This window comes from Ahaetulla prasina, chromosome 4, assembly GCF_028640845.1.
Source record: "Ahaetulla prasina isolate Xishuangbanna chromosome 4, ASM2864084v1, whole genome shotgun sequence".
NCBI classification, from domain to species: Eukaryota; Metazoa; Chordata; class Lepidosauria; order Squamata; family Colubridae; genus Ahaetulla; species Ahaetulla prasina.
Window position 1 is genome coordinate 68,621,656 of NC_080542.1, and position 26,341 is coordinate 68,647,996.

General features: G+C 34.6%; 1 protein-coding gene across 3 annotated transcripts in view; it reads right to left on the minus strand.

Annotated features, from left to right (window-relative positions):
* Positions 1 to 5,125: 5,125 nt before the first annotated feature.
* SUGCT (succinyl-CoA:glutarate-CoA transferase) overlaps positions 5,126 to 26,341 on the minus strand; it is a 438,252-nt gene continuing 417,036 nt past the window's right edge. For all 3 annotated transcript variants that reach the window (XM_058180303.1, XM_058180299.1, XM_058180298.1), the window contains one exon: positions 5,126 to 6,162. In XM_058180303.1, the coding sequence (XP_058036286.1) occupies positions 5,999 to 6,162 (164 nt within the window). In that variant the 3' untranslated portion in view covers positions 5,126 to 5,998. The remainder of the gene's footprint in view (positions 6,163 to 26,341) is intronic.

Consider the following 26,341-nt stretch of genomic DNA (forward strand, 5'->3'; position numbering starts at 1 on the left):
GCTTCCTATCTGTTAGGAAGCTTATGATCCATTTGCAAGGGTGTTCAGGTACCTCTAGCTGGTTTAGCTTAGTTACAATGTCTGGAATAATGGTGTTGAATGCTGGACTAAAGTCTACAAAGAGGATCCTTGCGTAGGTCTTTGAAGATTCAAAATGTTGTAGGATGTAGTGTAGAGCCATGTTAACAGCATCATCTGTTGATTTATTTGCTCAGTATGCAAATTGCAGGGGGTCTAACAGCGGATCCATGATGGTTTTCAAATGAGACAGCACTAGCCTTTCCAAGGTTTTCATAACTACAGATGTTAGACCAACTAGTCTGTAGTTGTTCAGTTCCTTGATGGTGGGCTTCTTTAGCACTGGGATGATAGTAGAGCATTTGAAGCAAGAAGAAACATAACACATCTCTAGTGATTTATTAAGATACGGGTGAAGATGGGGGCCAATTGGTCAGCACAGACTTTTAAGCAAGAAGGAGTTATCTTTTCTGGGCCTAGAGTGTTTCCTAGCTTTTGTCTGTGAAATAAGTCTTGCACTTCCTTTTCTGTGATTACTAGGGGTTGTGAACCCAATGGGATGGGGTCAGTTGTATGAGGTTTGGCTGTTGTTAGTGTGTCTGAGATGGGGGTTATGGAGATAGGTGGCTGTAGTTTCCTTTCAAACCTGCAGTAAAACACGTTCAGGTCATCTGCCAGTTGTTTATTTCCTTCAGCCTGGGAAGGACATTTGCCATAACCAGTGATATTTTTAAGAGTTTTTCACATTTGCTGGTTCATTTGTTGAGAACAGATTATTAAGCTTTCAGAGTAGCTTCTTTTTGCTGCTCTGATCTCCCTTCTTAATACATTTCTGGCCTGATTGTACAGCATTTTACCATCTTTTCTGTTGACTTCCTCTTTGGAATGACATAACTGGTTAAGTTTAGCTGTGAACCAAGGTTTGTTGTTACTGTATATTTGCAAGTTCCTGGTCGGTACACATAGATATTCACAGAAGCTGACATACGATCTTACAGTATCTGTGAGTTTATCTAAGTCTGCAGAGGTACTTTCAAAAACATTCCAATTAGTGCAGTAAAGGCAGGCCTACAGCTTTAACTTTGCCTGCTCAGTCCAGGTCTTCACTGATTTAATTGTTGGTTTTGTGGAGTCTTTGCCTGTAAGCAGGTACAAGGTGAATCATGCAATGATCAGATAATCCCATTGTCATGATCATAAAAAGCTGAAGAGGGTCAGCAGCCGCCGTATCTAGTTGCATGAAACACATTTAAGGCTTCTGCTAAACACTTCTATGATTGATGTAATGTTTTGTAAGACTTTAGAAGATTTCAAAAAGGGTTCTGGGCACAGGGCATTCAAAAAAGTATAAAATAGATAAATAACAAATTTCCTTTTAAACACTAAAAAGGAATACACGAATAGTCTGAATATGAATGAGGATAAGAATACAAACTCTTAGATGGATGTGGAATGTTACAAAATCATCTAAATAACAAAACATTTAAGTTTTAGCAAATTTATTATCCTCAGTTTGGACTTGTAACCCTAGAAAAATGCTTGGTCATTGTAGATATAGTTATATTCTCTAATCTGAATGAGATCAAAAGACAGTTTCTAATGTCTATTTCATAGAGTAATACAAATCAAGTTAACTCAGTCTCACAGAACCCAGAGTGATTTCCAGATTACTTGTTTTTTCAAGTATGTAATTCTTAAGCAATTCATATTAGCCTTCCTAACATCCTGCTTTTTTCCTTCTTCTTATTGCCAGGAATAAATGAATAAATGAAATAACACTCAGATGAAATACTTTAGCATTTTCCTCGCTTTCTTTAATCTTCTCATGTTATTCAACTAGTAATATGCCATTTTTGTAACATGTAAAACAATCAAATTGATCACTATAACAGCTGGTTGAGAAGTAATAGTGAATTCATCTTGTTTATGAAGTTTTGAATTTATCATGTAATAACTAACTTAATCAGTGTTCCCACTGTTCTTTGAGTAGATGACAGTCTTGCAAACATTTTGAAATAAATTTATTGTAAATTGTTTGGGGGAGGGAGAGATGGAAAATATTTTAAATGCTTTTAGTAATGTTTTGGTCGATTTCTGGAAATCTTTCACAATGTGGCAACTGAGAAAGTTATGCTCAGTTTCAGTAAATGGAGGGTTTGGAAAGTGTGGTTTTTGACATTTGAGACTGAGATAATTAGATTGGGCACATGTTACACAATAATCTGCAATCTGAGAATATATCACTTTTGTGTGTCAATATCAGTTTTTAAAATAATGTAATGCTTTCTTTGAGGTTAATTTTGCAGTGTTATTCTATACCATCTAAGGATTACAGCAGCACTTACAACATTTTTTTTCAAGAGCCAAATCTTTGGTTTTCCTTTGTTGACTGTAAAATAGAAGTAAACATTTGATATCACAGTATACTTAAAAAGAAAAAAACTACCGTATATAAAGAGATGCCCTGCTGCTTATTCAATACTGTTTAATTAAGACAGATGCTCACGGCATATTCTTCTTCCAATTACATTTAAGTACATTCCATGTGGAGTCCTTGACAAGAATCTCCCTTCTATTAAAATATATCCCACATTATGTTCTACATATTTATCTAGTGGGTTTTACGAATCATGAACTGATTTCTCAAGCTTTTAGTTAAATTTATATTTTTTTATTTCTTACCTTGTTTGCTTCTGCATATGCCAAGCCTTCATTACTTAGAAACTTCAACATAGCACATGTGAATCTGATCTTCAGGTACTTTAATTATATAGTAACTCCTCTTTAAGGTTCATATACTTGAAGTACTCAGGAGGACCAACCTCAATTATCCAAGAAGAGAATTAAACTTTAGAAAGTTTAATTATTAAATATTCACCAGGGGTCAGATAAGAGACCTTTTACCTTACAGTTAAATTTTTGGCCCTTTTTCAAAGGATGCTGATTTGGCTTGTTTGCAAGTTATGAAAAAAGGGAAGTATAACCTCTTAGCTTGAAATGGTAGCTACTATGGCTGCTAGGTTTGAATAGGGAAAAATTAACAATTTGTAAGCAAACCATTCAAATTGTTCAAATAATGTTCAGAAAATAAATTCCAAGTCATTCTTCAGCTTTAATCAAGCTATGATTTGCTTCTGATGAAATTAAATAGAAAGTTATTGCAATTCAAGCAACCTATATGTATATATACATCTTTATTTTCAGGAAAAAAATGTGGATATCATGTTCGCATGTGTGTTTTTAATAAATGAACTGAGCCAAATAAAAAAATTAAATCAGTAGGCCTGGGAAACCACTGAAAAGATACTTTCAGAAGCCTTGACCTAAGCCAAAGATCGTTTATTTTCATAAACTTTGAACAAAGCTGACTCTAATTTAAATATTTTTATTCTTGGAAATGAGGAAGAGATGGCCTTCACTGAGTGAAATCATTATATCTATTTGTAAATATTATTTTGAAAGAATAAGTTACTACAACTGCCAGTTAGGGAACAGATGATGTTATCTAAAAGTGACTTCCTAACATTCTTTCTTTCATTAACCTTGGCTGCTCTTCTTGAATTAAAGTTGAATTATATAATTGTACTTCCAACCCTGAAACCTATTTCTGCCCTGCTTATTCTTTCTGGCACTTACTCCAAATGTTTGATAGCTCTAAATATTTCTGCATCAAAATTTCATAATGGATTTAGCATATGGACAAATGATTTACTCTTATACTGAGACTGCAACAGCACAAGTAAGTTATGTGTATATGTGAGCACATGCATACACACACATACACACACACACAAGAAGGGAAAAAACATTAGTAGGAAATCTAAAAATATGAGAGGATAACGATACACTATTTAAGCTAACAAAGAAAGCCCCTGCCACGTAACTTCAAAGACAAGAGCAGTTCCATTTAAATTTAATTATATAATAATATTCTTGCTTTAATTTTTTTCAGTAAAGCAACATATAGTTGCGAAGTTCAAATCTAACACAGAGGATGTTACTTGTTAAACTAGAAACAAAGTGACAGGCCACTTATGAGCAAGCCTGTTTCTGATCCTTTGAATGAAATATGGTCATTATTTGTTGAATGTCAGTTTGGGTTAGTTTTATTTAGTTTCAGGAAAAGAGAGCAATGGCTCATTTTAGTATATGCACACACATAAAAACCCCATGGAATCTTCTTATTCAGGATTTACGTTTGATCTAAATTATATGCCTGCAAGATTGAACAGTAATGCCCTCCTCCACCCTATGCTTTTGAAGAAATGCCATATTGCTTTGTATACAAAAAGTGGTTTTCCTTTCATGTATCGCGTGCTGTTAATTATGGTCTAGATTCTACCAGCTTTATTCATGCAATTAGTTGCTCTTGGAATAGAAGCTAGATATTCTAAAATTCATCAATGTATTTCTAGGGGAGAGCACTATGGAAAACATGGTGATGGGAAGACTGGGGATTTTATTTTGCAGTATCGGTATCCATGGTGTGCCTAAGAGTTATAACTTCTTGCTTTTTGTGAAAGGTGTCCTTGGATGAAGAAAAGAAAATGAACTTTATGTCTATCTTCAGGCCACGCATAGAGAGTCCTGTCCTGCTGCTTGAACACTCTTGGATTTGTAGTTCCTGACTCAATCTGTTGACTTTGGAAGCTATGGAAATGTATTTTCCCAGGCATCTTGAATGAGAAATTCAGTTCTTACTCTGATTACATTGTGACATTTAAATATATTAATTTGAAGCAAAATGAGTCAAACTTGATTTAGCTCAATAATTATAAAATTCAGTAATAGTTATTACCCAGAATTTCAGCACATATCTTGTTCTGAGTAAATTTCAATATTTAACTTTTCTAATCCATAATGGGATGGTTCATCCTTTCTCTCTCCCTAATCTTCAGAATAGAGAAGTCTCGGATTTACTTTCTAAAATGTAAAAAATTATTAAAATAAAGTTCATAAAGTTAAAGAATGGTCATCATTTCAGGAAGCACTAGACAAGGAATCTAGCATTGCTATAACTATGCAAAACCTTCTTCTAAATGTTAATATAAGACGATTGAGATCTTTTGGCTGTTTTTATATTCAGGAAAAAACACAAAGTTTATTTTTCCCATTATTTTTATTCTTGTAACTGGAAAATCATAATTGTAACAAAAGTTAGCTTTTAATTTTCATTTATTTGTTAACAGAACTCAAAAAGTATCTCAAATCAAGTAAATCTCAATGCCTGCAGACAAATCATGTTTTTGGGAAAATGCTGCTGCAATATTTTGGAAACTCACATTTATATTTAGCAAAATATAAGAACTCTTCAGAATAAAATCACTAGCATTATTCATTCACTGTTTAATACATAGCTGATTAAATATGTACTTGCAAACATAAAGATACTTAGCATTTTAATTTTTAAGTGCAATGCAGCTGCCATTTGATAGTAATGTGATGGAAACCAAATACTTACAAGAGCAAATCTAGTAATCTGAATTTAAATACAATTTAACTTTGCAAAAGCCTCTTTCACTGGGGCTCATGTAAGAAATTTGCAAATTTATAAGGTTCCTATTTAAGATGAATAATGAAATTACCTATTTGCTCAATATTATGATTTTTATGTTAAAATATTTTCAAAAGAAACTCTTCTTCAGCTATAACATTCAAGTGTTAATTTCTTTAAATGTATTTTGAAAATCATCTGGCATTATTACAATTACAATAAACATGAGATTACCTACAATTAAAACCTCTGGGGAGTGATAAGAGCCATATTGCGATAGTATCTGAACTTTACAAAAATATTTATTTCCTGATAGTAAAGCAGATTTCTTAAAAAGTATGAAAGTTGATGCTTTTGTGACATATACATTTCATATGATTATAAAAAGAATTTAATCATACTTCAATTAATACACTGTGCAAAGTGAAGATATCCAATGTGATCCATGAAACCTTCACCCATATCAGCCATCAAAATCAAATCAATTCACTTGAATTCATGCTGAGCTATTACCCCAGCATCTAACAGATCCTGTATAACATCATCCTTATACCCTAATTTACTCTTCAATACATCCAGTGTATGCTGTCCAACCAGAGGTGGTGGTTTAGGATCTGACACTTCAAACTGGTTATACCTTACAGCTGGTCCTGTTGAAAAAAAAAAGAAATCTATTATTAATTTTGTGCATAATATCCTCCAGAACTGCTACAAAAATTGCTTCTACTATAAACACTATTATTCAATGTAAGAAATAGATAATTAAAATGTAACATCCACCTAAAAGTATTTTTCTATTTCCTGATTACTTTCAAGAAACATACCCTGTTTTCCCCAAAATAAGACATCCCCTGATAATAAGCCCAATCGAGCTTTTGAGCGCATGGCAATAAGGCCAAGCGCTTATTTCAGGGTTAAAAAAAATATAAGACAGAGTCATATTTTCAGGGAAACACGGTAGTAGAAATGTAAACAAACTATGAGACACATAGGATTCGACCGGAAGCATCACAACGAGACAGTCGGGGAAGAGTGAGCGCCACCGAGCTTCGCGAATTCCTGGGCTGACAAACTGCAGTCAAGGGGTCTTTGGACCAAATCTGTCCTGTAGGGATGGTGAAGAAGGAAAGGTACCTCAGATGACTGAGAGGTACCAGCAAGTTCCTCGGAGGTCAGAGGGAAAGCTCTTTGACTCAGCGATGTGGGTGGTGGCCATAGCAGCCATCATTAAGCTGGGGCAACCAGACCAAGATTTTGAGCAGGAGCGGTGATTTGAATGGAATGTTGGTTTCACTAAACTTCCATTTTCTTGCTTGTGGAATAGAGGACTTGAATCCTAAGAGTATGGTGGAGGCTGATCTTTTCCAACTGCTCAGGATACTTTCCATAGTATGGTGTCTCTCAAGAATATGTTATGATAAACTCACCCCTAATCCTCTTCAGAACAATGGAATCTGAACCTTTATTAATAAGAAGCTAAAAAAGGCTATCATTTAATCTATTGACCAGGCAATATCTTGGAAATTAGTTTTGTATTTACTATTTGAAGCATGTATTTTCCCCAGAAGATGAAATTGACTTTCAAATATTATTTTTCATTTTATTATTACACCAGTTTTCTTCAGAGAAGAGCCCAGAGTTTTAAACAAAGCCAGGATAAGATGACCAATGATTTTTTAAACCTATAAATTAAATAATTCAAAATATATTATCCCACTTTGATAACGACTTAAAAGTAGGAATGAATTTCGCACAATTGCAGTAACTTGATCATTTTTAGGAACCAATTGAAAGTCACATTACAACAATCCAGTTTAGCTCTAGTTCTGGCAATGAAACTGTTTTGATTGCATAATAAGATTATCTGTTTTAACACAAAAGAAATTGGGGGATTCAACCCTCTAGAGTCTTCTGGATCTCTTAGCAACTTCTGACATCATCAAATGTAATCCTTCTGTAAAGATTGTCCGAAATGGATGTGGAGGAAATTTTCTGCAATGGTTCTGTATTATTATTATTTTTTTTAAAGGATGCTGAAAGAATAAAACTAAAGAATTATTCCCCAATATATATATGTATTATGACTTATCATGCAAGTTGTTAAGATAAATACTCTGGATATTACTTCCTCATCAAGTTCTCAAAGGGGATAAAATAAACAATTACACCTAGAATACCAAAATTGCCCCTGTAGCAGTTAACTCCATACCAGTAACATTTTTTTTATTTTTTTGCCATTTTGCTGCAATATTTCAGGCACCAAATATATAAAAGACACAATAAAACATAAAATATTAAAAACAAAACAGTGGAAGCAACATTTTGTTGGAAGCAAAATTTTGTTACATAAGGTCATCAAAGGATGAAATGGCTATTTTGTTTTAAAAAGTCATAGTCTATAAATTTTTATGCAGGATTTTTAAGATGAAAATGATGACAGATAAAAAAGGAAATGTGCTCAGAGATACCGTTGACTACCCAAGAAAGTTCACATGAGCGTGCATGCAAACTCACTTTTTGTCTAATGATAATCTAATGATAATGGTAAAATAGTGATTCTACATTATCTAATGATAATAGTAGAATTAGAGCTGTGATTTATTATTGTTATTCCTTCCATCAAGTTTTTATTTTTTTTAAATGTATACATATCATTATGTGGATGGTGTGGTGTTTGAGTATCATACATTTCAATACATATAAACATATTCATAATTATTACATTCCATTTTCCTTATTCCATATTATTTATCCCTATCTTTTACACAAAATTTTTATTTTCATATATTAACAAGTATACAGTAACATCTAAACCAATATGCTCTAGTGCCCACCGTATTATCTTTCATTATAATTTCAATATTATAATCCTCAAGTAGAAAAAATACAAAGTCCCCCTGTTTTCTTTTCTCCTGTACACCATATTTCACCCAATTTTACAACAACAATCCATCTCCTTTCCTCTCCTTTCTCCTACCTCTCTTCCCCTCTCCCCTCTTTTTCTCTCTACTTCCCTCCTTCCTTCTCCTCTTTTCCCTCTATTTCCCTCTCTCCTTCTCCTCTCCCCTCTCTATTTCACCTCTCTCTTCTTCTCCACTTCCCTCTCCTTCCCTTTCTACTCTTCTCCTCTCCTCCACTTCCCTCTCTCCTTTCCCATCTCTACCCTTAATCTTTCTCCCCTCCTCTCCTACTCCCTTCCACTCCACTCCATTTCCCTCTCTCTTTTCATTGTTGTATATAATATTCCCAATACCTACCGTATATGGTGTATTTTCCAATTAATATCTCTTTCAACTATAACTATAGAACTTCTTAAAATTACATTCAAAAATAGAAAAACAGACTTAATCACTTATTATTGATAATAATAATGATAATTATAATATCATCATAATATTGATTAATCTTCATGTTAATAATTTTACATATATCTTTATTCTAATCATTCAACATCTCATTTCCAGTTAATAATGAATTCTCATTCATAATTTTCCAGTTTCATATCTATTTGTGGTAATGTTTATCTTAATATTTATTTATATTAAATATCAACTAATTGTCCAGCCTATATCATTCTAATATTAATATAATTATTAACATATAATCATGACATATCTATAACTCTTCTTCTCCCCTTAACCATTCTCTTATCTATACCCCATCCTTTAATCCTATCTTTTTTTTACTTGTCTCCCCGTTTTCCTCTTAAGTCTTTTATTCCATCTACTTTGAAGTTTATATTCTTTAAATCCATAATTTAATTTTTTCCTCTTTCCCTGTCTTTTCCCAGGGTTTAATTTGAAAGCTTTCTGCTCTAAATCCTATTGTATAGTTCAACAGTTATTTCCCTTCATTTCAATATTTATATTTACTCCCAAGTTGCAAAAATTCACTGTCATCAGCAGATGCGCTCTTTATTTCACTCTGCTGCCTCTCTGCTTTTATTTTGACTCTGCTGCCACTCTGCTTTTATTTTGACAAGTTCAATTTATTTCACTTGCTTAGTTTAACTTATAACTCTGCTACTTATGGCAAATTATTTGAAGAAAATGTAAGTTTATAGTTCCAGCATCTTAATATGCCTTCTTCATCTCATATCTTTTGTTTTCGGGATTCCATTTCCATTTTTCTTTTTAAATAAATATTTACTTCTTTAAATTTTCAGTATGCTTTTTCACAATAGTAACAAATTATTCTAAAAGGTATTTCCCTTAAATTTTTTGGGAGTCTGGCTTCAGCTGTAAATCTTTTCTTAGATCATTCACTGTTTTTTTGCTCTGCACAAACTTATGGTTTCTGGATGTTCCCCGGCTTCATGGCAGCCATTTTAACTGCCACTGCTCCTAGTCTTCAGATGAGGGGGTTTTCTGAGTCAGAGGTTGAGCCATATCTCCCCTCAACCTGCAAGGCAGTCCCCCTTTGCTTCACCATTCCTACAGGGTAACTAAGGCTTCAAATGAAGCCCCCGACAGAGAGAACTTGGAACGGACCCCGGAGGTTGCAGATCTCACAGATCTCACTTTTGAAGGCACCGGAAGTTCAACCGGAAGTCCTATTGTTATTCTGAACTGATTTTATTCATTAACTCTTTAATGAGTCTGGTAACTAGAGAATGGGAAATTTGGAAGACACCACCAAAAAGTATATTAAAAATTAAATAAAAAAGCCTATTGCATTGGTCTCTGTAGATAGCAACAGTCTTGCTGTTTCCTTCCTTCCTTCCTTCCTTTACTTCCTCCCTCTTTTTTAGATGTTTTGTGTTGCATTTTGATCAGTATGAAGCTATGGACAATACTGATATAATGTATTAAAAGTACTGTTTTACTTTTCTCAATGTTTCAAGTGAGAGCTAGCCAGGATGGGGGGGGGGGGAAGAAAGCATGGCTTCTGTCTACAGTTTTCACTAAGCATTGGAAGCAATGAGCCATAGTGGCACATTAACCAGTACTGCAAGCTACTTCTGCTGCCTGCCATCTGCCTGCAATTTGGCAGTTCGAATCTCACCAGGCTCAAGGGTGACTCAGCCTTCCATCTTTCCAAGGTGAGTAAAATGAGGACCCAGATTATTGGGGGCAATATGCTGACTCTGTAAACCTTTTAGAGAGGGCTGTAAAGCACTGTAAAGTGGTATGTAAATCTAAGTGCTATTGCTATTGCTATAAAAGGCCCCTGGTCTGCTAATTCCTGACAATTTTCTTTACTGGCAGCCAGGCCTATCACTTTGATGGGGAAAATCTTTCAGGTATATCTCTCAACAGCACTGCTTGTTTATATTTTTCCTCTGATGAAAATTATTTCCTACAAATAGTTTTAACTATTTAGAATTCTGTTGTTGTCGTCATCTTTTTGTTCTGTATGTAGAGAGTAAAATGTACATACTAAGAGTATTTCACTGTCCTAAGATCCAGTCTGCTAGGTTTTCTGGCTGAAATTATTGTTATAAGGAGATCTATTTACTGAGCTCAGTAGCTGCAAATGAAAGGGTGTCAAAGGTTTAAAAGATTTTCCTATAAGCATGGAGAAAATCTGAATATGGAAATATGAAAAATATGCTAGAAGAAAGCATTGTACCAGAATTCATTAAAGCAATACACATTTATACTAACATATAAGATTAATGTGGTTATCAGCACATTTACCTAAAAGTTGCACTGAACTAAGTAAGTTTCTTACTTCTAAGAAAACATGTTTAAAATTCTACTACATGTTACCTAAAAACTTTCAAGAGTTTTTCAGAGCTTATAAATAAAGAAGGGATAACTTCTAAGTAAACATGGACAAATTGTTAATTTTTAAGGTTAATGATAACAGTAAGATTATTAGATTGTAAAGCTAAAATAGTAGCAGCGGTAGTTTTAAAAAAAGCCCTTAAGCTGAGTTCAACTCCTGGTAATTGTATCCATGAAGTTTTCTTGGCAGAGTTAAGAAAGGGGGTGGGCGTCACTGGCTTCCTCTGATACATTTAGCTTTCCAGTCTAGCCAGCAACCCTGGAATTCCTAAGCAGTTTTATATCCAAATATTAATCAGAGCTGATCTAGCTTGGCTTCAAGTCAGTCAAGTTTGGATAGGTGCTGCCATCTGCTGAGACAATTATAACGCTGCAAGCTTAATTAATGTTAAATACCAGCACCTCTCTGATCTTGCCTGATCTCAAAAAGATTACATAGAATCAAACCATCACATCCGGCAATAGTGGTTCAGCTGGAAGTTGGAGGAATATATACATTTAGGAAGCCAAACATTGAAAATGAGTTGTAAAAGCTTTTTAGCACAACACTATTTGTGAAAGATTGACAAGATACAACTCAGTCCTCTACTGTGACAGACTGTGGGAAAACACGGGACAACATATTTGAATGTTTATTTCAAAAGACAACTGCTGAGAGACATGAGAAAAGATGATTCCTAAAGATACCCTCTCCCAATTAAGTCACTATAACCGAGGCTGAGAAATTCTTCTTACGGTTAGTTTTCAAGATTAAGTATTTACATAAGCATATATATAGCTTGGTATCTACTGGGTTCTGCTTCTCTGGCCTATAGATCTCCATTAAAAAAATTCTCTTTTATATGTCCCATTCAGTGGTGGGTTTCACTTATCTTTGCTACCAATTCGCTCACGCATGCACAGAGCGTATTTGATGATGTTCAGGTGGGTGAGCGGAGCCTCCCGCTGCTGCTGCTACTGATTCGCCCGAACTGGGGCGAACCGGTAGCAACCCACCACTGGTCCCAATCATGATGTTGGATGCCTCCTTCCTTTTTTATTTTTATGTACCCATCTGAGAAAGGAAGTTTAGTTTCAAGTGCTTGATTTATGAAATGAACTCATCAAGAATATAAACATAAAAACAACAGATTAAAAATAAATATGTGGGGAAAAGGAAAAACATAGAATCAACTCAAAATTCTAGTGAGGAATTGCAAGAAGCCCCAATTGGAAGAACATTTTTATGAAGGGAAACTCCTAAAATAATCCACTTCTCCATATTTTTTTCAAAGATGATTATAAAACTTCAGTAGATGAATATAAGAAGTTACTTTTTTTAAAGAAAGGAAATTCTTAATGCAGCTAGTATTATTTTGCTGAAATGCTTTGTCTAGCTGAAATAAACAAATATATAAAAGCTCTGTAAATATGTCTTCACAGACATGCTCTTTATATCACCCTGGACAATAGATTTTGCAATGTCATAGGTCCAGCTTTGTAGACCATAGCTGATTCTGTGACATGCAAACATACTGTAGAGATTATAGTGAATTTCCAGCTCAAGGAAATAACTGAAGAATGTCTCCTATTTATCTAACTGATCTTAAGACATAGTAATTATTTTGCATTATTATGAAATCATATAGGAGCTTTCTATGGGAATTTAGCAGAAATGTATATGTTGAGGTGGACTGAGTCTGCAGGTCTGAGTGTGCATGGCTGTGCCTTAACTTTGTACCCAATGCTACTTTAGCTGCTCTAGGGGAAGCTCCTATTTGCACATGGGACAACTGCAATGCCATCACAAGATTGGGCTACCATTTGTCAAGCCGCACTTTCTGCTACTGCCTCCCATTTCAAGCAAGCATCTGTTTTATTTTAATTTTAAATTCTTTGAAGAATACTCAGTATTAGCATTTGAGCAGGAGTTAAGGGAGAGAAAATGCCACATTTGGAGCCTATTCACACAAATTTACAAACTGACAATTTGATCAATACCAACACAGTATGAAGGCCAAGCAATTGTGTTGGCTTTCCATTGTCTGTTGCCAATGGTGGTCATGTGATATCCAGCTCAATAGAGCTGGGAAATATCAAAACAATATGGAGTATCTCAATTTCTTAAAACAGGCAAGCAGCCTTTAGTTTATGTTGCATGGGTGTGCCTGTGTGAACAAAGTAGAGCAGCCTGTATCTTAAGCTATCATGGTTGTACTTTTCAGTAGCCTGTATTAAAAATTTCTATTCTGTTTTAGGAAGGCCAATTTCTGTCCCACCCTCCAAACATCAGATCAGGAACCACTGATCTAATTCATAAATAAAATAGAAGACTTGATACACCCATGAAGAGGAATGAGACATAAGACTAGGAAGTTTTCCAAACCCCCACTTCACTTTTCTTACTTTTCCTGCCCCTCTATGAATTGTATGAAAGAGATGGGACTCCTCCAAGAAGACAACTAAAAAGCCTGAGGACATAAATTAGAATCAGATTGGAACCAGCCATGCATAAGCAATATTCCATTGCAAATGTGCACAGATCAATTTCATTAAAGCAATTCCGCACTCTCCCTGGCTTTTTCCACCTCCTGATGTTTTGGACTAGTTCCTTTTTTATTCCTTTTAACCGCTGGAGAAGAATGCTTTAACTTCCTTGGGTTAGCAGTTTTGAAATTCTAATCGTAAGCAGCAGGTGCCTTTTTTTAAAAAAATACAATATTTCCATCATGAGTCTCTGGGAGATGAACAGTGTCTTCCTCTCAAACACTCCATAACCTTTTATCCTTTGCCATTGCACTTGTGGTTTTTGGATTTGACTATTCTTCTCCCTGCTTTCCATTATGTCTTTTCCCCCTGCACTGCTTTCTACCTGTTGGCTAATGCATCTTCCTTTTGCTAAGATGGCTAGATTTAAGCTTTTAGTTCTATAGCGCTATAGTAAAAATGGTTAAATCCATTATCTTCAAGGACAGTACAAATATTTTCTGGCTTAAATAACAGACCTTCATGTTCCATAAATGTAAAAGATCCAAACAGCATTTTGGTTTAGGTTTTCCCCCTGCCATTCCCATAAAGGGCCATACTGCTTACCTTGTAATTGACTTGCTTCAGGCCATCACTGTAGCCAGTAATATGGACTGAGAGTTGAGAAGGTCTAAATGCAATCTATTGATAACACAGGCTAAGTCATATATACAGAGCAGAATCATTTAACAGAGCAATACTATTGCTGAAAGTTCTGCTATGTCTACTGTATTGTGGGCTCTACACAATTATATGAAATGTTCCTATATATTTCAAAGACAAACCAAAAATAAAAATAATAAGTCCAACATTTAAGAGAAATATCCCACCTTAAGCCAAGTTCTTAGAAAATAATATAAATAATAAAAATAATATATGAAAGAAGTGCTGATCACAGATCAATATGGCTGCTACTTCAATGATTTTAGATCCAAATTTAGATAAAAATTATTGATGGTATACTGAAAGATAACAGGACTGATTCATCATAGCAATCATAATAACAAAAACTATATATAAAAACACACGTACATACATTACTGAAATTACATTAGAAATCTGTTAAATCAAGAAGCTTGAAGTAATTACATGGTCACTAATGTATGAAAGAATTATTAGCCTTCAGAATAAGTATTTTGTTCATAATTCTTCAGCAAAAGTACACTGCGCAAAGACTTCAGCTGCTATATTATAATACAAAATTCTGCAAACATTAAGTCTTCCCATCTCTATTTCAGAAATAATATTTTCTTTCCTAATGACTCAAAATCTTTTAACTTAAAATCAGTTCATATTTCAAAAATCTAATACTCCTTGATATTGTTTCTAATGGAGGACAGTAATGCATGACCCAGAATTAGCTATATCTATCTGAAAATTATTCTCAAGTCAGACAAGGGTATTCTTTAGCTTCAGCAATCACATCTGGTACAGGCAGCTGTGTCTATGGATGTGGCAAATCACATGCCACTGTTTTCTGAATTGATATGTTCCTGGATTTAACTGACTACAAATGCCACAAATGAACACATGTTGTGGCATTGATACTAGTTGGAAGAGGTACAAGAAGTTCCTTCATTTTAAAAAGCAAATGCTAGATCAGAAAGAATTTTAGCACTAACAAATCTATGACTAGTATGCTCCAAAGTCATAATGGTTAGGTTAGTTTTGCTCATCACTATCAGTACATGTTTTTCATTATAGAAATCTTCTTTTGTGTTGTGAACGCCACATCTGTGCTTCTGTTTATTAATCCAGTGGTGTCCTGTCTAACATCAAGGAATAAATGGCACATTTTCATTACTGTTCCAAAGTGATGTTTTCCCCACCTAACTTGATAAATTTAAGCAGCAGATGATTTGCAAATTCATTCCGAGCCTATATATTGCTGTTTACACTTCACAAAGTCAAAACCTCCATGTTTCTCTGAGATTCTTGACCATTTTAGAAAGATAACACAATAGAATAAGATCAGACTCTAGGCCCAAAAATGACTGCTTGAAGATGGGTAGTCTTGAAGACTTGCTCATATCTGAGAACTATAATAAGGCCTAGGGAATATAAAAGAATTCAATGAATACTAAACCCTCATCTAAAAAAGAAGACTGGTCTTTAGGATCTGTCCAGGGTTCTGACCACTCTACTTTCCAATTTTACCCATTTCACATTTTAATGGATAAATTTACCATTAATCTGCTTTGATAATCTACACAATCTCTGCTAGAATCACTTCTACAATCAGAATCAACTTTTCCAGCATGGAACACAAAACCCTTTCCATCTAGCCAAATGTGGGAGTGGTAATACTTCTAGAATACAAATTTATTCTTTCTCTTAATTGTTTCAATTCGTGTCTTTCGATATGAACAATTACTTCCAGAAAGTTCTCTCTCTGTGTTCATGTACGTGTTTCTGTAAAAAATAATAACTTTAACTATATGAAAACACCCTTCTGTCCCACAAGCGTACATAAATATTTAATATGTTTGAATATCTTTCTCTGATTGTGTTGATTCTCATCATGATTTCTGCACTTTTCCACAAGATTTAATACTTATTTTTTACTTTTTAAAAATATATATTTTATTTATACATTTTCCTTTGGTATACATAAAAAATCAATACTCACATTGATAGTGTATTGTCTTGGTACAATTGATTTTGAGTAACAATAACCAAAATTTTAACGATGCTATTTATAACAATTATCATCAAAACATAATGATATTTGTGTATCCTTAATTATTCACCTTACCTTATTTAATTAAACATTCTTTTCAATTTTAAGTTTCTAACTTCTGCTTCTATTTTCTAGCCATTGATAAAATGTCTCCCATATTAAAAAATATTCTGTTTCCTGCTTATCCTTAATTTTCACTGTTAATCTATCCATCTCGGCACATTGTAATATTTTCTTTATTACACTTTCCTCTGTAGGAATATCTTCATTTTTCCAATTTTGTGCATGTACAATTCTTGCTGCTGTTAAACATGTAGAAATAGGTACCATATTTTTCAGAGTATAAGATGCACCTTTTACCCCTCCCCCCAAAAGAGGGTGAAAATTTGGGTGTGTCTTATACACTAAATGTAGCCCCGCCCACCCACTGGCCCCCACCTTTTGGCCTCTGCCTCCCAGCAATTTACCTCCTTGTAGCAAGCAGCAAGAAGAAACAGACCATTTCAGCTTCAGCATAGCCTAATTAGCACAAGTTGATTGTCCACTGCATCGGCCTCCCGGCTCTTAGCTGTTTCAGGCCATTGCCTATTGCTGCAATTTACCTCCTGCCGCAAGGAGGTAAATTGCTGGGAGCAGATTTTTTTTTCTTGTGCTAATCAAGCTATGCTGAAAACAAAAATGAATATAAAGGAGGCTGTTTGCTGCTTGCTGCAACGAGGCAAAATTGTTGGGAGGCAGAGGCAGATTTCTTTCTTTTTTTTTTCCCTCACCAAAAAAGGTAGGTGATCTTATAGTTCGGAGTGTCTTATACTCTGAAAAATATGGTATGTATTTTCTTTATTATAATTTACTGGTAAGATCCCCAACAGAAACTATTCTGGTTTTAGGTCTATTTGTTGTTTTGTCATTTCTCCTAGCCATATTCATATTTTTATCCAATATCTTTTTGCCTTTGGACACGTCCACTACATATGATAATAAGAGCCCGGTAACTGATTGCATTTCCAACATTTGGCGGACATGTTCTTAAACATTTTTGCCATTCTCGCTGGTGGCAAATGCCACCTATAAAATATTTTATATAAATTTTCTTTATAGGCTATTGACACCATCAATTTGTAACTTCTATCCAGAGCATTTGCTATTTATCTAATTCTATAGTGTATCCAAAAATGTTAGACCATATTATCATTGTTTCTTTTACTTGTTCTTCTTCCATTTTAAAATTCAATAAGTGACTATATACTCTTTTTATTAATTTATCATCAATCCCTAAAAATATTTTATCCAATTCTGTAGGTTTTTTATAAAATCCATACATTTCTACATCTTTCTTGTACCTTGAATGTATTTGTATATGTGGCCACCAAGCCAATACTCATTTTTCACTTTAATGCACTGATTCTATTCCCTAGTTACCTTTCATACAACAGGTATGAAGGTATGTTTCTAATACTTGTTCATTCACTTGAACAGGGAAAATATCAATGAAAAAATCTAATTTGAGGGAATACAAATACAATTCAAATGTATTCCCTCCTAGCTTTTCAAATATTATATCAATCAAGCCATGCCAAGAATTACTCCATCTTCAAATATATGGACCTATTGTCCCAAAGGTGCTTTTTTCAAGAGACAACTGGATTTTCTAGATTTTCTTTGAAGTTGTTTCGCTTCTCATCCAAAAACTGAAACAGAGATAGGAAGACTTAATGTTTGCAGAAGTTTGTGTTTTAATACAGCAGCTGAATTAAAGTCCCCTGGAGGTTAATGACCTGCTATAAGAATGCAAATGAACAGTTGTCTGCAAAGAGTATATATCCTTCCATTCCCCACCATCCAGTCAGAGCTGAAGAAGCTTCTTGGATGAAAAGTGAAACGTCTTCAAAGAAACCAGAAAGTCCAGTTGCCTCTTGAAAAAAGCACCTTTGGGACAACCATGGCCTGGATGACCAAGAATCCCCATAGACGTGGACCTAATGTAAATTATAGTCATTTGAAAATTAAAAATTTAAATAACCTCCCTACACACCACACACACACACACACACACACACACACACACACACACACACAGTCACTGTGCATCTGCAAACAGTGGTTTTCCTCTTTAAAAAAAATATCTGCTGCCAAAGGAAGACCTAAAGGAATGAGGCAAATTGAATGGGAGTCCAAGCTCTGTCCCATTGTGAGATTAGACTAAAGCTATAATAGTTAAAGTAGACAAGTAAGTAAGCTGGATAAAATCAAAGAATCATATATAAAAGGTCTTTTTGGAGAGATAGTTAAGAGGGAACGAAGTGGTTAAAAAGCAAGGGGAAAAAAGTCATCTGAACCAGACAAAAGATGTTGGGCAGGAGCTCCCAATGTCTCATTAATAGCTACCAGGCTTGTACATTAACAAAGCAAGAATATGTGTCAATACTGTGAATTAATAAAGCAAGGATTTTGAGGATAAAAGGAGTCCTGGATCAAGACTTGGAAGCTTCCATCTTTCTGGCTAGTGGCTGGAAGCATAATTAAGAAAGGTGTAGGTAAATATGGATCAGCATATGGGAAAGAGCAAATGTCCATTGTTTTGCTGTCATTGGGTCTCCATATATTCCACAGAACATGTGATGCCTCAATGTTTAGTTGAAAGTGATTTGAATGTTTTCCAAATTATTTCCAAGCTGTTGATCAGAGTTGTCAAATCATGAGTCAAACCTGAGAGGGCATGTAACACCCTCCAAGCCTCTAATTTAGAAGAAAGACTTCAAAGAGGATTTGAGCTTCAGGTTCCTCACAGCCAGCAAACATGCAGCTTGGGCTTGTTAGCAGAGCAAATGTAGCCTTCCATTTTCTTTGTTTCCCTCTCCTACTGTGTTTCCACGAAAATAAGATGGGGTCTTATATTATTTTTGTTCCAAAAGACACATTACGGCTTATTTTTCAGTTAGGCCTTCTTTTAGGGGAATAAAAATAGAGAAAAAAGGAATTTAAAAAGGAATTTTCTCCCAGATTTTAAGTATTTCTAAATATGAATGAAAACTCTAATCACTAGCTGAAATTCCTCACTGATTTCTTCTGGGGGAAAAAATTAACAATGTCATATGTAAATGTGAACATTTTAACATTACAAATACGGACTTCTGTTTATGGAACTGTTATTCTTTTGTTAAGAATCAGGGCCAGTAAATTTCAAGAAAAAGAATGAAATTATAGAGCATAAGACTAATATTTGAAATCTATGAAAAATTAATCCATAAAAAATAGAAATTACTCTTTAATAACTACTAGAAAGATCTAGCTAATGCAATTATTCCCACTATATTAATGGTAGAAAAAGTCCCTTCCTTAAAATTCTCCCATAAAATTTTTCCAATTTTGCCCAAATTTTTCCCAACATCCTTGTTGGAATTGCAGCCAGTGGACAACAATGATAAGAGATTATTACATCACTATGTAAATAAATACTTTTAAATAATTTAATTTTCCATAAATATTTAAAAAATGTGAGTGCATAGAATTCTCTGGATTACCATCTCTTGCTATTTACATATAACATTTCATTCACCTGAGGAACTGATTACAATTAGCAAAAAGCCTTTGCTCCCACATTTCACATACACCTTGAATTACATTTGTCCAGCTATCAATTGAGCAATGCAAGGTACATTATGTGCTGGTGCCATAGAAATACTTGAGAGGAAGTTGCTTTCATCCTCATCTACATACAGTTTGAGAATCCCTCCTGAGCCAAAAAAACATCAAGGAAGCAAAATTCATGACTTTTCTTACATGATTTTGAGGAATCATTCTGAGGGGATGACTTCCTAATGTGGCTATGCTGCCTTCATTTACTACCAAATATTTATTCATTCATTTCATTTTAAATGAAAACCAGAGAGGGATGTTTCATCCAGGGTTATCCTGGTTTCTTTTTTAAGGAAAGCTTTTTAAAGCCACTGAAGAGAGGAAAACGCAAATGTTTACAAGATATTCTTATACTAACTTGAAGTTAGAACCAGGGAAATACTGAGTAGGAAAAGATCTGTTTCTTATTTCCACTTTTGCTGCAGTTTTTTTTTGTCACTTTAAGCAAATCATGTCTTCTCTGATTTAATTAGTAGAAATTTTCAATTTTGCTACGAGGTCTGAAAATATTTTCCCCACTATGGATGCCAACTACAGTCTGTAACAAAATGGTATTGACTGGGATACTTTGGGATCTTTCTTCCTCCTTTCTCCAATCAAATACGGATGCTATCTTCATATGTTTTAACCACGTATATAGTGCACGCATTCTGCAAAAATAAAGGGCAATTTCAGGTTTGCTGCCTTGGGAAGGGAAGCTGCTATATATAAACAAGCAGCAAACCCCATGCTCACTGCACTGATGTTACCTAATTGAGTAATTTATTCATTTTTATTTATTTGTATTCCATCTTATTTTTTACAAATAAGGTAGCAAACATATCCAATACAGGTAATTTTCGACTTACAACAGTGATTGTTCAAAATTACAACAGCACTGAAAAGAAGTGACTTATGACCATTTTTCACACTTATGACCATTGCATATTCTCAGAGTCACATGATCAAAATTTGGATGCTTGGCAACTGACTCATATTTATGACAGTTGCACTGTGTGAGGTTCCTGCTTGTTGCAGGGACCACTTTGTGTGAAGTCCAGCTGCTTTTGCATTGTGTGTGAGTCAGTTGTCTAGCTTTTGTATAAAGTGTGATTGTTTTTTTAAATCAAGTTTTTATTATTATTATTTTTAAATTTATATATATCATTGTGTAAATGATGCAATGTTTGAGTATCATACATATAAACATATTCCTAATTATTACATTCCATTTTCCTTATTCCATATTATTTACTCCTACCTTTTACACAAAATTTTAATTTTCATATAAATATTAACTAGTATGCAATAACATCTAAACCAATGTCCTTTAGCATCAGTATTATCTTCCATTATAATTTCAATAATATAACCCTCAAGAAAAAAATGAAATTGCCTGTTTGTTTTCTTTTCTCCTGTACACCATATTTCACCCATTTTTACAACAACCCCTCTCCTTTCCTCTTCTTTCTCCTCCCTCTCTTCTTTATTCCCCTCTCCTTCTCTCTCCTTCTTTTCTCCTTCCTTTTCTCCTTCTCCTGTCCCCTCTCTATTTCCCCTCTCTCTTCTTCTCTGCTTCTATCTCCTTCCCTTTCTCCTCCCCTCCACTCCCGTTTCTCTTTTACTCTACCCTTACTCTTTCTCCCCTCCTCTCTTACTCCCTTCCACTCCACTCCATTTCCCTCTCTCTTTTCGTTGTTGCATATAATATTCTCAATACCTATAAAATATGGTATAATAGTTAATATCTATTCAACTATAACCATACAGCTTTTTAAAATTGCATTCAAAAATCAAAGAAACAGACTTAATCACTTAAACATATATTGTTAATAATAATCATCATAATTATACTATCATAATATTGATTAATCTTCATGTTAATAATTTTATACACATAATCATTCTAATCATATATATATATATTCAACTGCAATATTATTCTTTTAATACAAACATCACTTCATTAATCAAAGCATACCACCTAATATCAGTTTCTTACATCGTCACATTTCAAGTTTACCACTGTTTTCATTCTTTGTGTCTATTTTTCATATTTCTTTTCCTTATTTGACTTTATGATACACTGCTTTACACCCTTCCATTCTAAACATCCACTAATATTTTCTTTCCCCCCTCTATATTATTATATTCAAGGACGTGATACTCTGTTTTGTCATTCATATTCCTGTTCTCTAACTCTTTCTTTCTGTATATTTTAAAGTTTATTAATACCCATAAATATATAAATATATAAATATATAACACAGCTGCAGGTTCAAGTCCCACCAGGCCCAAGGTTGACTCAGCCTTCCATCCTTTATAAGGTAGGTAAAATGAGGACCCAGATTGTTGGGGGCAATAAGTTGACTTTGTATATAATATACAAATGGATGAAGACTATTGCTTAACATAGTGTAAGCCACCCTGAGTCTTCGGAGAAGGGCGGGATATAAATGCAAATAAAAAATATATATATCTACTTTCACTTTACCTATACAATAGTCATACATTTTTATACATTTTATACATTTTTAATAATACTCTCATTCAACCATATCATTCTAATATTAACACAATTATTACCATATAACTATGACTATGACTATAACTATGACATATCTATAACTTTTTCTCCCTTTAACCATTATCTCTTATCCACATCCCTTCCTTTAGTCCTACTTTTTTTTTAACTTGTCTCCCCTGTTTCCTCTTAAATCTTTCATTCCATCTACTTTGAGGTTTATATTCTGAATCTAGAATTTAATTTTTCCTTGCCCTGTCTTTCCTCACTGTTTAATTTGAGAGCTTTCTGTTCTAAATCATATCATTTCCCCCAAGCCTCTTCTTGTTCCCATTTCTTTTTAAAATCTTTTTAAAGTGTTTTCCCCCTGTTTTAATTCCTCAATTCTTATTAATTTTAATAGCGTCTCCTCCTTGTTATCATCTGTTTGTTGGTTTCTCAGTTCTAATTCCCCTTCTATTCCAGCTGATAATTTTATTCTTTCCTTTTCTTTTCTCCATTCTTTGCTCTTCATCTCTTGTATACAGTTTTCCAGACTTCTATCTATACGATCCAATATTTCCACTATGTCCTTGTGCAGTTCTAGGGTAAGGTCTTCAATCTTTGTTATTTTGAGTCCTTAACTCAAAATCATCCGTTCAGAAACCAGACCTCCTAATCAAGTTTAAATGTTTCATCAATGTATAATGAAATCAGTTAGTTACTTCAGGGATCCTCCATTCCTCAAGTCATTTTTGTATATATTCAATAGTATTTAGGGGTCAAGACACCAGTTCTTTTTTTAATATTCCAGTCTCCAGTGGTTAGAAAATAAATATACATCATTCAGCAGTTATTTCCCTCCATTTCTATATTTGGTCCTGAGTCACAAAAATTTACTATCATCTGCAGATGGTGCTCTTTACTTCACTTTGTTTCCTCTCTGCTTTTATTGTGACTGCTGCGGTTCTACTTTTATTTTGACACACCCAGTTTATTTCTCTTGCTTAGTTTATCTTATAGCTCCATTATCTGATGAAAAGGTTGGTTTATAGTTCCAGCATCTTAATATACCTTCTTAATAGCATGTCTTTTATTTTGGGGATTCCATTTCCCACTTAATTTTCTTTTTAAACAGATATTTACTTCCAATATGCTTTTTCCCCCTCAATAGTTGCACGCTGCTGTAGCAAATTGTTCTAAAAGGTATTCCCCTTAAATTTTTTTTGGGGGGGGGGTCCAACTTCAGCTGTAAATATTTTCTTACCCAGATGGCACACAGTTCAGCATTTCTCTACTCCTGCACAAACTTATGGTTCTGGCTCTTCCATGGCTTCATGGCAGCCATTTTAACTGCTGCTGCTCCTAGTCTTCGGATGAGGGGTTTTTCCGAATCAGGGAGGGAAGATGCAGCTCCCCTCAACCTGCAAGGCAGTCCGCCTTTGCTTCACTCCCCCACCAAGGTGGCTATGGCTTCTAGTGAAGCCCCCAACAGGGAGAGCTTGAAACGGACCTGTGGAGGTCACGGACCTTGCACCAAAGGCCAGAAGTTCAACCGGAAGTCTATAGTTTGGGTGAAGTCCAGGTGCTTTTGCATTGTGTGTGAATCAGTTGTGTAACTTTTGTGTTATTTTTGTGTAAAGTTTGATAATTGATTTCCCCATCACATGACCACCAAGCCACACCCATCCAGTCACATGACCACCAAGCTATACCCACAGAACGGTAGGGAAAATTTTTGAATTTCACCATTGAACAAAGTGTTTTTGAATTTGTGCTGTTATATTTACAACAGCAAATAATTAGTCTATATATACAATTCCCAGTCCAATATGGAAATTTTATACTGCTTTAAATATTACATGGCTCATGCTTGGTCAATGATATTCAGGGAAGCAGCTATTTCTAATTACAGCTGCTAGAAATTGTTACCTGTCATAAACATTTTCCTTTGCATTCAACTTTGGGTGGCATAAAATATGAAGACGGAAAAAAATGCCCTCCCTTTTCTTAGGAAATTCCTCCCTTTGGAAGCCAGGCTGGTATTTACATTTCAAGTTTCAATACTGACATGAACTACAGCTAGATACATGCATGCTTGCATACATACATACATAGTATGTATGTATAGTTATCAGCTGATTGAAACACAAGTCCTTGCACAATAAAACACATTTTCCTTACCTTCTTAAAAAGCTACTGGGCATATAGTAAATAGCTTACTCAAATATATTTATTAAATGGAATACAACTTTATTTTATGAACAATGGTTTATTTTATGAACAGTGAGCTAGATCCAGAAAGCTGCATGAGAAATTCTCTCAACTTGAAGGCACTAGTGGTTGTTATGTAATAGAAAACTTTATGAAACTGAGAAATATATACATAGTGTCAGAGAAAAATTTCATCCCAGTGTCAATGCTGGAAATTACAAACAAATCATCATGGAGAACACAAAACTGCTTTGATCCTTAAATAAGGACAGAATATGACCTTTGGGACAAACTTCTTCACATTAAGAGTAACTGCATAAATGTGATTTAATCTTTTAAAGAAGAGGTATGCCCTCTCTTCCTGGACAGTCTTCAGACAAAGGCTGAATTGCAATTTCCTGGGAATGGTCTGGCTGAATTATTTCGCAGAGTAGCTTACTTAGCTCCAGTTCAATATTTTCTTAGTCCTTGTTACAAATAAATATACCGTATATACTCGAGTATAAGCCGACCCGAATATAAGCCGAGGCACCTAATTTTACCACAAAAAACTGGGAAAAACTATTGACTCGAGTATAAGCCGAGGGTGGGAAATGAGGCAGCTACTGGTCAATGTAAAAAATAAAGATAGAGCCAAGTAAAATAACATGAATATTTATTTGAACGAAAAACAATAAAAGTGCAAAAGGGGGAAGGAGGATTCCCAGCTCTAAACAAAGGGAAATCCCGGAATGCCAGCGCGAAAGGTGGTGCTCGCGTTCCTCCTCCCTTGCTCAAAAGCCCCAACATGATATTGGAATTGGATGCCATTATATACCTGCTGAGGGGATAATTTGAATAACTTGAAAGATATAAAAGCTCTAAACATATTTGTTTAAAAATCTAAAATCTATACTTAAAATAAATGAATATAAAGTAATAAAGTTCTTTAAAGTTGTAATTCACTTTGCTGCTGAAAAAGAAAGGAAGCTTAACACCTTAAATGGTATTTATTAACTGAAATATCATCAAATCAAATATATAATGAGGTATATTATAATGACCTTTGTTTTCAGAAAGAAGCATGATGGAAGTTTTTCAATAAAGGGGGAAATATAGAAAACTTAGTGTCATGCTCATATATCATCTTTACAGATGTTGTTAACACTATACTATGGCAGCATATGATGGTACAATGTTTCAATCAATTTCAGGATGAAAACTCATCAATGAGGAGGAGGAGTATAATTTATTAACCTTGTATGATATCAGTTTCTCAAGGACTCTAGAAGGACCCGAGGAAGAAATCTCTGCCCCTCCCACTTTCCCTTTCCAACCCAGCCTTCCAAGGGGACCCGAGAGGAAGAAATCTCTGCCCCTCCCACTTTCCCTTTCCAACCCAGCCTTCCAAGGGGACCTTGAGGAGAAATCTCTGCCCCTCCCACTTTCCCTTTCCAAGGCAGCCTTCCAAGAGGACCTCTCAAAAGAGCGAAAGCTTTCTCCTGGTCGTTTACCACCACCATACCCTCCACGCCGCCATCCTAGGCTGGGTTAGAAACAAGGAGGGGAAGTTCAAGGACCACATCGATGGCACGAGCTCAGAT